Below are 12,975 nucleotides of genomic sequence, written 5' to 3'. Positions count from 1 at the left end.
ATACCCGAGGGTCATTACCTTTCAAATTAATGCATGAAAGTATTACTGACGATGTGTCCTAGTGCTGGATGTAGGAAGCAAACTCCAGGCAGGGCTTTAGGGAGAGCCATCTGCTGTTGAGTTCCACCATAATGACCAGCTTATGAAAGCTCTGTCCTAAAATGTAGCTCTATGTATGTAGCAGCAGACAATGAGCCGTCTGCCATCTGGGAATCACAATGAGTCTGCTTTCCAAATACACTCACTACTTTGGAAATGGTCTGAAGAGGTTCTTCAAATGACTCTGGACGAATCTATTGCCTTCATTTCTTCTATTCCATACCAAAAAGAAGAAACGGCATTCATTGTTCCACTTATCATGTCTCGTGCAATATTATCTGCATGTGTGTATAGTTTTCTCATCCGACATCAGACAAACCTTTACTTTATTCTGCTCTTCTATCGCTCATTCACACTCTCATGGGGAAGTTTCAACTCATCTGGCATAAATAGGTTTGAGTTTGAAGCAAGGTGTTGAAATTTCACCAAAGCTGTGAAGTCTGGGTGAAATGGGATAGTCACTCTGAAGTAAGCCGGGATCACATTAGTATGCTTTGATACAGTGTTCGTAAGTTCAACTGACACAGTCTCTGTGCACAAATACTGTTCACACACAAAACAGAATTTGGCTGCATCCTGCAGTGTGAGGCGGTAAGCATTGCATCTTCAGTTTCTCTCTGGCACGAAGAATTAGCTGAGGTTAATGTCTGCACTTCAGCTTGGAAAGAGAAGGGAGCGCACTGTGCGTGTGCGTGTCTAGAGGAGCACTGCGGGGTTGACCCTTTTCTCTCCTTCTGTAACTTCATTAAAGAAATATAAAATGGCAGGCCATTAGGGCAAACACATTCAGCCGCCTCTTATTGAGAGATGCTTTTAGAAGAATCTAATTCACTACAAAATGTGTGGCACTCCAAGACTCCACACACACACACACACACACACACACACACACACACACACACACACACGCACACACACGCTCTGCGAGCTCAGGGAGGCTGCAGGAGGAGGAGATGGGTGGCACGGCGTTTCCACAGTGATAAAGTGGCACCTCAAACATGGCCGTCTGTTCACCCTGCCTTCTTATTAAACAGAAAGGAGGAGAATGAGAAAGCAAGAGACCAACTGAGATTGCAAAACAGACAAATTTGAGCTTTGCACTCATTTTTCCTTTCCCTCGCCTCTACTTGAGCAGCCTCCATGTTCTCACCTCTCCTTCTTCTCGGTGTGTGCGTCCATCGCTCTTCTCCTCTCCTCGTCTGTGTGAGTTATTAGGGATGAGAGGAAGTCATTCTCTGTGTGTGGTTATTAGTATTGATCTAAGCGCCGTTCAACAGCCGTTTCCTGCTGATTTCCTCTCGTCCGCCCTCCCTCCTTTTCTTACCTTATATGGCCCCCCCACCTCTATCCATCCATCTTGGCTATGTAGCTACTCCACAGTGACGTTTCAACACAGCACTTTGTCTGCTGTGTCTGACTGATTTACTGGATATTGTGGCCTTAATACTGTGACACACACTCATGCACATACAATTAACTGACCACAGAAACAATAAATTTACATTCCAGCCCAGTCCTGAGTATTTTATTGACCAATAAAGCCTCACACACTCATCCACTCCATTCCTGCAGTTTGCACACCGTGCAAACGATGTGCAAACTGGTGTGTGTGTGTGTGTGTGTGTGTGTGTGTGTGTGTGTGTGTGTGTGTGTGTGTGTGTGTGTGTGTGTGTGTGTGTGTATGTGTGTTCCCGCCCCCCCACACACACACACGTATTATTGAAACAATCATTTGTTACCATGGGGTCCTGAGACTCTGGGGGGGCATGCAATACTCTGCCTAGTTTGCTGCTGCTGAGTCCGTTGTATGCAGACTTACAGTAAATAGAATGACATTTCATGGATTGTCAATAAAAAGCAATAAATCAGCTGATTGTCTTCTAATTAAGACAAATCAAACAATGTCAGTTTAAATTTAGTCTTGCAGAGCCAGGCTTGCACAGCGCACAGCTCGAGTCTCTCGTCTGGCAGTCATTTCAGGTAGAGTGTGAAAAAACATGCTGGCATGTTTGTATTTTTTTAAATGCTCCATTGATTAAACAGAGACAACGGTGCACCTTCACAATAGTCAGATTTGTTTTACATAGTTTGTGTATAAGTGTAACATTCTTACCAGATTTTGCAACTTTTGGAGCTATACTTCTGTTTTCACTGGAAAAGAGTTGGCAACATTGGGCTGGGTTTGTTGGGTTGATGCTTTTTAACATCTAGCATAACTCCAGATTACCAACCATGTCTTTAAATGTTTATTATTGATAGTATTAATTATTGATAGTATTATTCTCAGTTCTCACCAAACCCACGTTATAAGTATGCACATGTGTGAGCAATGTCAAAAGCACACACATATTGGGAATCAATCAACAACTAGATTAGATAAATGCACTAATGTGTGTGTGTGTGTGTGTGTGTGTGTGTGTGTGTGTGTGTGTGTGTGTGTGTGTGTGTGTGTGTGTGTGTGTGTGTGTGTCACTGCATCCTTGGCTCACCTCCTTTTGGCCCCTTGACACTTTGCTGTGGCTAGGAGTCACCAAACACTGCCAATTTATATCCCTCTTCATCAATGTGAGATTGTAACTCTCTAACCTCAACCTTTAGCCGTAACCTTAATCCTGCCACCAATCCACCGGATCGTTACCTTTAGCATATGTAGTGCTATTGGCATGTCCGTCCTCTGTGACCACGTCTATTAGTCTTGGCTAATAGAGCAGCCATCTGTAATGAAGACACACTACATAGTTCCTAATGGCTTGTGGAAGGGATGTAAACAAGGTCAAAAGCAAAAACCAAGACAGCTCCTCACAATGAAAAGAAAATGACAGAAACCCATCATCACGGTCAGACAATACCTCAGCTCACAGCAGCAGTAACTAACAAAGCTTGTAAAAGGAACAGAGGAGCAAGAGGCCAGTTCCAGGGGGAAATCATTTTGTTATCTACAGTCCTACTTGGCCTGTCCTCGTCACAGAGAAGCTGAGGAACACAGTGAGTGTCTTTCCCAAGCTTTGTGCTGCTCCGTGACCAGGAGGACGGCGTTTAAAAAAAAAAAGTATAACTTTTAAAAAGAGGCCATCTTCTGAAGAACAGAGGCAAAGACAGTCACTCTGACAGAATGCAGAACAGACGTATACAGAAGAGTGTCAAACACCGGCTGTGACCTGAGAACTCGAAACTAATAGAATGGAAATGGAGTTTGTGAAACGTCAATTCAATCCGAGGAAATGGAAATGGAATAAAGACTTCAATAAAATAGTGTTTTTTTTAGCTGGTGTTATGTTTACACAGGCACAGCATGAAGGATAGGCCAAAAGCTTTTTTCAGTAAACTACTCTACCAGCTGAGACAAATCAGCCAGGTGGACAGAAGACAAGAGGAATTACTGATAGTGACGGATGTTTGTGTTCTTCATTTTTTATGAACTTCACTCAGGTGTGTTATTTATTTTATTGACATTTTACATTTCCAGTGAGATATCAACTACTTTATATATAGTGACGTTGCTGTTGTGGACCTAACTTTTACTGCTCTAGAATAAATATCTGGTTATATCTAAGCAATGTGTGTCTCCTATAGGCCACAGGCTTTGGAAGGGAGGGGCTAAGCCGAGGGTCACAAACCACTAGATGACACTAAAACGTTCTCACGCTCTCGTTGAGCTTTCTGCATTGACTTCGTATATGAAATGAGCTTCACATTTTGTGCATAATAGGAAAAGTTGAAGCGACATCATGGCTTCAACTTTGACATCATCAATTTACAGTCATAGTCACGCCATGATATAAAATATCAAGTGATTTAAATGTATATGTGCAGCTGATGGTCCCGGAAATGTCAAAACTGCCCATAATTCTATGTGGCTTTAGCACTACCTGGTCAATGGACATGTCCTGACCGATATGACTGAAAACAAGGAGGGAAGACAGGAGCGGTGGCCGTGAATGGAGTGTCTGAGTCTATGATTAAACACGATATAGCATGTGAAAAAGCTGAATCGGAAAACAACAACAAAATCTTTAGAAGCGGAGATGTTTCACTTGGATGTAAAAGTCAAATCTTGACATGACATTCTGGTTCCTGCATCATGCGCTGTAGTTCCTGTATGCTCAGTATTCAGTAAACACTATCATGAAGAATGCTATCAATCCAGAAACACACGTGTAGCTCAGTTACCTCTATTCACATGGCCTATTAGAGTGAGACACACACAGACAATTATCAAGATTTAACTGGCTGCTATGTTTAGAAAATGTGAACTGTAACAAAGAATCTGAATATTTCTGCTTTAATCTTGAACAAAAGGACATGTCATGCTCTTGGGCAGCATTGCTCTGGATTGATGACAAACCTGTATAACAGCCTCTTATGTTCACTTCAGCCTACAAGAGCAAAATGCTGAGTTACATATCTGCCTCTCATTTGTACTTGTTCCCTCTCTGTCCCGCTCTCCCTCCCCCTCACTGTGAATGTGAATGATATTCAGTTGCACATTAATCCGCCCTGGATATTAATTACAGTCTCCATTAACATTTAATAAATACTTCCCAGGTGGGCTTGCTGCTGAGTGAACTGAAAGCCTTATCAAATATTAGGCCTTTAATTGGCCTTTCACTCCAATGAATGGCTTTTTAATTAGCGTGCAGTTATCATCCCTCCACCAACCACGGGGCTGATCAGCACGCACAGATGTGCCAGTTCTGCTGAGTGAGGGCATCTTAATGACCTGAGGTAGGCCACTCGTTGCATAATACCCCATCGCTGTGGCCAAGGGAGGAATAGTGCAATCTGTGGGTTGCAGGCCACAGCCAGACACTAAGTGATTGTCTGGTTATAGCATTTAGATCTATTGGGATGGCAGTGATACAGTTTTTCAGTCAGATGTCTGCATAGAAAGACTCACATTTTCATACCGAAGAAAATACAACAGTTATAAAAGTAGACCAGTACAATTTCACTTTTTTAAATTGACCAGTCAGGACCAATGTGATATGCAGGTGTTTTCTTCATTTATGCATTTGCTTGGTGCCCCATTAATTGTATTTACTGCTATCCATGCACTGGAAAAGTAGGACGCAGGGAACCCTGGACTGATTTCCAGCCCTGAGGTAGAAATACCTTCACTGTTGCTCCAGTCCAGTTCACCTGACATACATGTTTTGTGTAAAATTATTTCAAAGGTCTCCTGACCATAAATAACCCAATGTGAAATTGGGACCTGGTTTAAAGAATTGAATAACTAAAGCAGTTTCATTGGGTACCATAGAGACTTTTTAGCAATTCCAACAAAACATTTCTAGGACAAACACGTTTGAAACTGGAATGTATAGATTTGGATTGTTGTCACAAAATACCAGAAATCAGCGACTTGGTCTTACAATATCAGCATCAGCATCCAGTGTCAACAGTCAATATCCATTCAAAACAAATATGGATGCAACAATAAATAAAATACTCCGACAGTTCTAATTAAAAATAATATATTACAGCTCTCTTTTTTCTTAAGGCTTTCAAAGCAAAGCTTCTTTCTATTGGATTGGAAAGGCGACTTCCTCCCACTGGGGATGTTGGGTGTGATGCAACACTTAAACGTGAATCACTGCCATATCCGACTATCACCAATTACTAACCACACATAATACCAGGCACATATACACATATTCACACCAATATGCTGTGAAAACATAGTGGGAGAGAGTGACGGCTGTCACAAACACTTAAAATCACAGAGACAGAGACACCACCTAGAAGCTTTGGATGTACACACACACTTATAAGAATACACACTCACACATACGTAAATCACTCAAGGTCACATATCCCTTGTCATTGAGTGCTTTGATTAACTAGAGCAGGGTTTTTTGTTTTTTTAAAAAGCATAAGCGAGAAACACACCTGTCCCAAAGATTTATTTTAGCCAGAAGTCTATGAAGGTAGATTTGTGTCTTTATTACGCAAACAAATAAACATGGTTTCATACAATTCGCTGTTTCTATCACTAATGGGGTAATTAGGACGAAGTAAATCCAACAGAAATGAGAAGCATGATGAAGATAATGGTGGTGTGGCTGACTGGAAAGAATGAAAGTAAATTTGCTTGATTGTGCATTTTTTGAGACAGAATGGGATTTGATTTACTCACAAACAGTACTGCTTTTCCTGTATTGATCAGATCAATGAAGCTCATGGGATTCTTCCATTTGATGTTGAATACTGAGGATAATTGGATTTAATATAAATACATGTTATTGTCATATTCGCTTGATGTAACAATAGGAAGATGAAGATAATGAAAGCCGTTAATTCAATAATATCACCAATAAAACTCTATTCTCTGTTTTTTGCCTCCAAACGTTTTTTATGAGAACATATACAAATAAAATTAATACTCCTGTGAACGTTTTCATTAGATACAAAAAAAGTATTACTAATTCATAAAAGTATGGATATGTAAATGAGTGCTTTAGGTGTGTTGTGTACATGTATATATGACCTTAAAATCAACAATACAACCTCCAACACTTTGACTAGGGAGCAGTGCACTCTCAAAATATGACATGTGTGCAATAACTACAGACAGATTAGAAGCAGTTGCACCTGCAAACCTCTCACTACCAAGCTATGGACACTGCAAATACAGTGAACTAAAAAACAACACTCATACTTTTCAACTTTAGTGTGACACGTGTCCTCCAGACAGTTGTCAAACTGAAATCACATTAGATGATATAAGATCTTGAATTGTTCCTTCTCACAGATGAAAATTAGCATGCATAACAACCACTCAATGAGCCATAACTAGAGATAAATAATGGATTGTATGAGTTGTAGTCGGGTTTATCTGTTAAAATGGTGAAATCCCCAATGTCTTAACAGTTGTTTACTGAAATATCTTATCAGTGGAACGACATTCCCGACATGTTTTCCTTCAGTTTAAACCAGGCCAGTGTTGTCATTATCGTTCATGTTGCTTCAAATCCACAAGGGCCTTAAATGCATTAGAAGATGTCAGTTCATGTTCAGTCGGTGTCAAAGTGGATAACAGTGGCTCTCGCTTCGTTCAAAACAGGTGTGATGTACCCGAAAAAACATCCAACTTTCAGATTAAGTCTAGAGTCACATAGTTTCTGACAGCTAACGAAGTTTAGAACAATCCAGACCAAATCTCAAAGCCAGTACAGTGCGGGTCCACTTGGCAACAGGTTTTTTTTCTTCTGGAGCTCAGGAAACCTGGCTCGACCTCTTTCAGTTGCCTCATGTTCGAAAACACAGATACTGGTGGATTGAAGCAAATCTAAGCTTTAAGGCTGAAATTATAAAAAGGTATGAAGTGCTGGGAGAGGGTGCAGGCTGAACCCCCTGAAACAACACTTTAGCATGACAAGAGCTCCCTCTAGAGGTCAACTTGCGCTGCAGCAGACACGCGTCATCTGCGCTCTTCTCTCTTTTGTTCACTTTGCTGCTTTGCATTTGACGTGATGACACAGATTTCCCCTGTTCCAGAGATTTGTATGGTTGGTGAATCCTGTAAACAGGCTCTCGACACAACACAGGTATGACATGCTAATATCACACACACACACACACACACACACACACACCTTCCTCTCCCTGAGTCCAGTGACTTCCACTGTGATGATCTCACAGTCTCTTGCTATCCTCACAACTAGCCCCCACACACACCGGCACACACACACACACACACACACACACACACACACACACACACACACACACACACACAGTCTCACTTTCTCCCACTCGTCTATGTTCTCCAGCAGCTACTTCGTGGCTTTAATGCGGTCCGAGAATGTGGCAGTCAGAGTCACTGTCTTTTCCAATCGTGAGACTTAAATGTAAAAAGTCTTTGTGTTTGCTTTTTTTTTTGTTTTGCACACAAACACTTACATTATTTACACTCCTATCGACAGTCGTGGACCGTCAATTATATTGGAGGCTTAAGTCCTCTGCAAACTGTTTCCTTCCCATAATGAACCACAGATTCATATCAATTTAATCTGAGAGAATGTATGACATGCTGAATGATAATGGACGGCCATCCTGCCTTTATATCACAACCTTCTTTGCTCTAAAAGTAAGGAAAATATCATCCCAGATGGTATTACTCAGACGCTCAGTTGAGCCTCTTTTCTACCTTTTTCCTTACTTTGCTATTCTTCCGTCATAACACTAAACCCAGTCTCCTTTGCAGGAAACTGAAGTTATCCACCCACAGTATGTGTGCACTCTACTGTAAATAGCTGCTCCCCTTTGCCCTCCCAGTGGCTGTCTCCTGACAGTATCTGTCTCTTTCTCCCTCTCTCAGTTCTGCTGCCCTGTTCCCATGCTCTTTCCTCCTTTCACTCTAGTCTTTCATATATAATGCATGTTAAACAAACAGTCATGTCAGAGTCACTCAAATGCATGGCTGTCCCCTCGCTGCTGCTCCATTGACCCTGAGTGTAGGGGTTCATGTCGACAGCAAATAGAGAGTATATTTGGACAAAAAGGTGAAACCTGTTTCGTCACATGAATCCAAATTAGATCTGAGAGAGGAGCTTTTATACACAATCATTGCAAATGTGGGCTAATCTCTAATTTTCAAAGAAATATAACAAAAGGAGTTTGCTTCTGAAGCTATTTGTAGAGTGAACGCTTAGTCAAAGGATAAAGTCTCTTTTATCAAGGATTTTACCAACGCTTTCTTAGAAAGGAGTTTCATTTATCTGCATGTTTGTTTCTTTGTATTAACACGAAAGTGCATGCAAAGCAACGTTTGATCCAAACAAATGTTGAGAAGCAACTCCATTTTCTCCCTTGAGGTTCAGAATGCTAAAGACTGTCACTAAGAGTGATTTCCCCTGTCTTTTACTTTACATGTAAATCTAATTTCTCAGTGAAGGCGTGGAGGGGATAAGCTGCTGCGCTGGCTCACTCTTGAATTGTATACATGCATAAATAAACACACACACACTCTCTCTTCTACAAAATCCCAATTTTCCAGGTGCAGAGGTCTGTAGAATAGAGCCAGAGCCACTCACCAGGAAACAGCATTATTCTCCATCAGCACTGTGGAGCATCCCAGCTATTATACCATCCACCACTAGCATGCACACAAATGGAGTTTACCACTTGACAGAGTGTGCGATGAGGCCTGAAAAGCACAAGGGTATGAGTGGTATCGCACTCGATCAGTGGCAGAGTAAGTTCATTTTCATATTCCATACAGAATACGCTTCACTTGTGCTGCAGTGATTTAATGCAAAATGACTGAATGCACAATCCACAGGCACATTATGCAGCATTTGGAGTTGAAAGCTCACCGGTGTCAACACGTGTATATTTTGTTGGATCAGTAGATCACTGCATTTCAGCTTTGTGTCTTCTCAAGATCAAGTCTGAACATAATGCAAATGTATAGCATAATAGAGTCGTTAGAAGTACATAAAGGCAGAGGAATGGTGCATTTCCCTCGTACACGGTAGTCTCACCTGGGTGGTAAGAATAAACAATAAGAATAAAGATCTGAATAAATGATCTGTACTCTTTCCACCCACTGTTCGCGGAGAGAAAACTGGATTTATTCAGACAGCTAATACACACAGTGACTCAGAGTGTATACAGTGTGTGGATGAAATGGGCTCGAGAGGCTTTTCCTCTCCCACAAAGCAAATATTTGTCCAGGAATAAGATATTGATTTGTCATTTCCCAGAGCTGAAGCTGAGTAAACGAGCTAAGCAGACGTGTGACCGGTGGTGGCTGATAATTGTTGTCCGGTAACAGTCAGAGGCCTTGGAAGGGAAACGATACACTACACTCAGATGTGCTGTGTTTCCTGCATCATTCACATGACCGTGCTTGTACCCGTGAACACACACACACACACACACACACACACACACACACACAGACACACACATTCGGTTTTGTATTCATTCAGTGAATCTTTTCTGCTCAAACAAATCAATCAAATATTTATTCCCATATTGTCAGTCTTCCACTTCCATGGTATGAACAACAACACATTTCTCGGAGTCGACATGAATGTTTAATCTTTTTGTTTTGACTAAGAGGCCCCAGAAGAAGAGAAGCCTTTCAGTTTACCGTTCAAGAATTTAAATGTATTACAACAACCGAGAGTGTTCATTGCAGGGAAACAGCACCACACGCATGACATAATACTTTTCTCTTTGAGTCTCATTTTATGTTTTCAGAGAGAGATAGATTGATTGATTGATTCATTGATTGATTGATGGACCTACAGACAGACAGACAGACAGAAAGTGTTTTTACCTCTCAGCCTTTGTTCTGCTGTAACATTTGTAACAAATCAATAAAGTGCCATATGTATTAAGACATTGCGTTATTATAAAAGATGTATGAACGTTTTTCTCAGTAGCGAGGGCAATGTGTGATCAGTCCCACCAGATGTCACTCAGTCCTCACAGCCACGGCAGACTCCTGCAGTGAAGTCATCCATCCACCGGGTGGAAGCAAAGTGAAAGCAAATGCCGGCGGTAACATGGATGCATAGAATTGCATTAGGCTGCAGAAAACAGACAAAGAAGAAAACGAGCAGTCAGAAGCAAGTGATACAAACGACCGTGAAGAGAGGAATTGTTTTCAGTCTGTCTTATGAGTCTTATGCGAATAGATGTAGTGTGTAACCAAAAGTCGTACTTGGTGCAAGAGAGTGAGCGTGAAGCGCGTGTGTTGCTGACCGACAACAACTGCTGTGCGCGCGGATCCCACAAAGGTGACCACACCAGGAAGTCTAGACACATATTCAGTGTGGGACTCGTGATGAATAACCGCTGTTAAAATGTAGTGATAACATAGCAAACATATTGTTCTAAAAAATATATGTTTTACTTTTAGAATATTGTATTTTTGAGCTCTTATTGAATTGTTTTTGGTTAATGTACAGGAACTTAACATGAAATATACTGTATTTATTTGTATGACTGACATTCATGTCCAAGCTACTTCATTTTTACAGTAATTGTGTAAGTAAACAGCATCACTATTAAGACCTCACTTGCTGTACCCATTTCAATGATTTAAACCCCATCTGCTGTATGGGTAATGGGTCATAATAACCATCTTTCAGATGTAAGCGTGGTAGCCCAATATTCCCACACCGTGTGCTTATACTACGTGAAATAACTGACACGAGGACAAAAGATAACGGTTTGTTTTGGTTTTGCCACACTGGATGCAATACTTGGTTCGACAGTTATTTCAGCTGTGATCTTTGCCTGCATTTAAATAATGCATTATCATTTTATTTTTCTTATTTAAGTGACATCCAGTCATGGCTGAGGAACCAGCAGCAGAAATCCAACTTCTCAGAAGCCTGAAGGTCAAACTGATTGAAATTCTAAGCGCAGATGCCGATTTCGTCCTGCAGTATGCAGACTCTCGCTATCTGCTGTCTGCTCACGGCTACCAGCAGCTAAAAGCCTGTCGTGTCCCTAGTGAGAAGGTGACAGACCTGCTGGATCACATCATCCAGAGGGGTCCTGAAGCAACGCGGGGTCTACTAGAACTGCTGAAGAACCAGGCCCTGCAGGAAACCTTCCCAATGCTTTGCTTTATGAAGGATGTGCAAGTCAACACACTGCCTTCAGGTAAGGACAACGTCTGTTCATTTCAGTATTTTAGGTAATGTCATTATTTAGTACTAGTAGTTTCCCATGTCAATCATATAAATGTTCTCTTTACAAGGGAAAAGAGAACCTCCAAGAAAGAGAGAACCAGCTCCTGACTTACAAGAGACCATTCCATCCAAACAGATCTGCAGGAAAGGTGGGTCACACTACACTCAAAGCTATTCCTTTTAAAGCGTTGAAGAGAACTTCACTTGCTGTATTCTGCCACCATCTCGTTGCACAGGCTCTCGCTTAGTTAAGGAGAAGCAGCTGATGATCGTGGCTCGTGCCATCGGCAGATCTTGGAAGGAGATCGGTAGACTGGCTCTGGACATCCCCTCTGTGAAGCTGGAACAGATTGAAGAAGACTATTTGCCCCATGTGGAGCGAGTGTTCGCCATGCTGCGCTTCTGGAGTACCAGCCAGAGGGAAAAGGCCACTGCTGCTCACCTGCACTCGCTGCTCAGTCAGGAAGACTTGGCGCTGCCACTTGAAAGTATTGACTCGCTGCTGGAGACTGACTGAGGCTTTGACTGTCTGGCAATGTCTGAGACTGCAGCCCTGTTTTAATTCAGAATGAGAGTGTGTCTCAAGACTCATTCCATATCAGGAAAAAACACACTTGAAGACTTTCGTACTTTATGGAATAAACCTGGAGTGCCATTTAATACCACTGAGGCCTTTTGTTTAAGGTTCTTCCGTATGTATTTTGTCATTCTGATTGTTCATACTGTAAATATATTACTGTGCCAAATTACAGGAGTAAGGCTCAAGGGTGTCTTGTCGATTGTAAATTCTGGAGATATTATGTTCAGGTCAATGATCTTTTGTCGTTTCTCCTCTTTTTTTAAACAGCTCGTATATCATTTTATTCTCTGTTTATAGTGTATGTGTTAATGATGATTCTCTTTCCAGTCAAGCAGACATTAGGAAAACAACTGCACAGTGCTATTTTACTTTGTAATACTACACACTATGGCATTTAAAGAGAAGGATAAAATCATATTTCTATCTTTTTATATTTCGTTCTCTGTTTTTCTTTACTGAGCATTTGATGAATGTGCAGTGTGTGAGGGGATATGTAACTTTCTGTGAATGTAGAGATTATCAAGAGTCACCGGAATCTGACATGTGTTTTATTGATCAAACTATGTTGCGGGTGAGAGGGAAGCCTGGGTCGGTCTGCTGGGTGTGCTGCCACCGCGACCCGACCCCGGATAAGCGGCGGAA

At 41.5% G+C, this 12,975-nt stretch overlaps 1 protein-coding gene across 1 annotated transcript; it reads left to right on the top strand.

Annotated features, from left to right (window-relative positions):
• The first annotated feature begins 10,682 nt into the window (after positions 1 to 10,682).
• zgc:174906 (uncharacterized protein LOC571548 homolog) lies at positions 10,683 to 12,889 on the top strand. Its single transcript, XM_068598293.1, has 4 exons — positions 10,683 to 10,850; positions 11,397 to 11,724; positions 11,822 to 11,902; positions 11,990 to 12,889. Exons 2-4 carry the CDS (start codon positions 11,409 to 11,411, stop codon positions 12,268 to 12,270), a joined length of 678 nt encoding a protein of 225 aa, XP_068454394.1. The 5' UTR covers positions 10,683 to 10,850; positions 11,397 to 11,408; the 3' UTR covers positions 12,271 to 12,889.
• Positions 12,890 to 12,975: the final 86 nt, after the last annotated feature.

Source organism: Clinocottus analis, unplaced genomic scaffold (genome assembly GCF_023055335.1).
Source record: "Clinocottus analis isolate CAN_PGR_092001 unplaced genomic scaffold, fCliAna1.0.p SCAF_4, whole genome shotgun sequence".
Lineage (NCBI taxonomy): Eukaryota > Metazoa > Chordata > Actinopteri > Perciformes > Cottidae > Clinocottus > Clinocottus analis.
The sequence above is the reverse complement of the archived record's forward strand: the minus strand, read 5'-3'. Positions and strand labels throughout refer to the sequence as shown.

Bases quoted from the DNA above. Each gene is read 5' to 3' on its own strand.
- zgc:174906 (XM_068598293.1), top strand. From the start codon at position 11,409: ATGGCTGAGGAACCAGCAGCAGAAATCCAACTTCTCAGAAGCCTGAAG. The intron at 11,725-11,821 runs GTAAGGACAACG...TCTCTTTACAAG, and splicing joins AGTCAACACACTGCCTTCAG to GGAAAAGAGAACCTCCAAGA. The intron at 11,903-11,989 runs GTGGGTCACACT...CTCGTTGCACAG, and splicing joins CAAACAGATCTGCAGGAAAG to GCTCTCGCTTAGTTAAGGAG.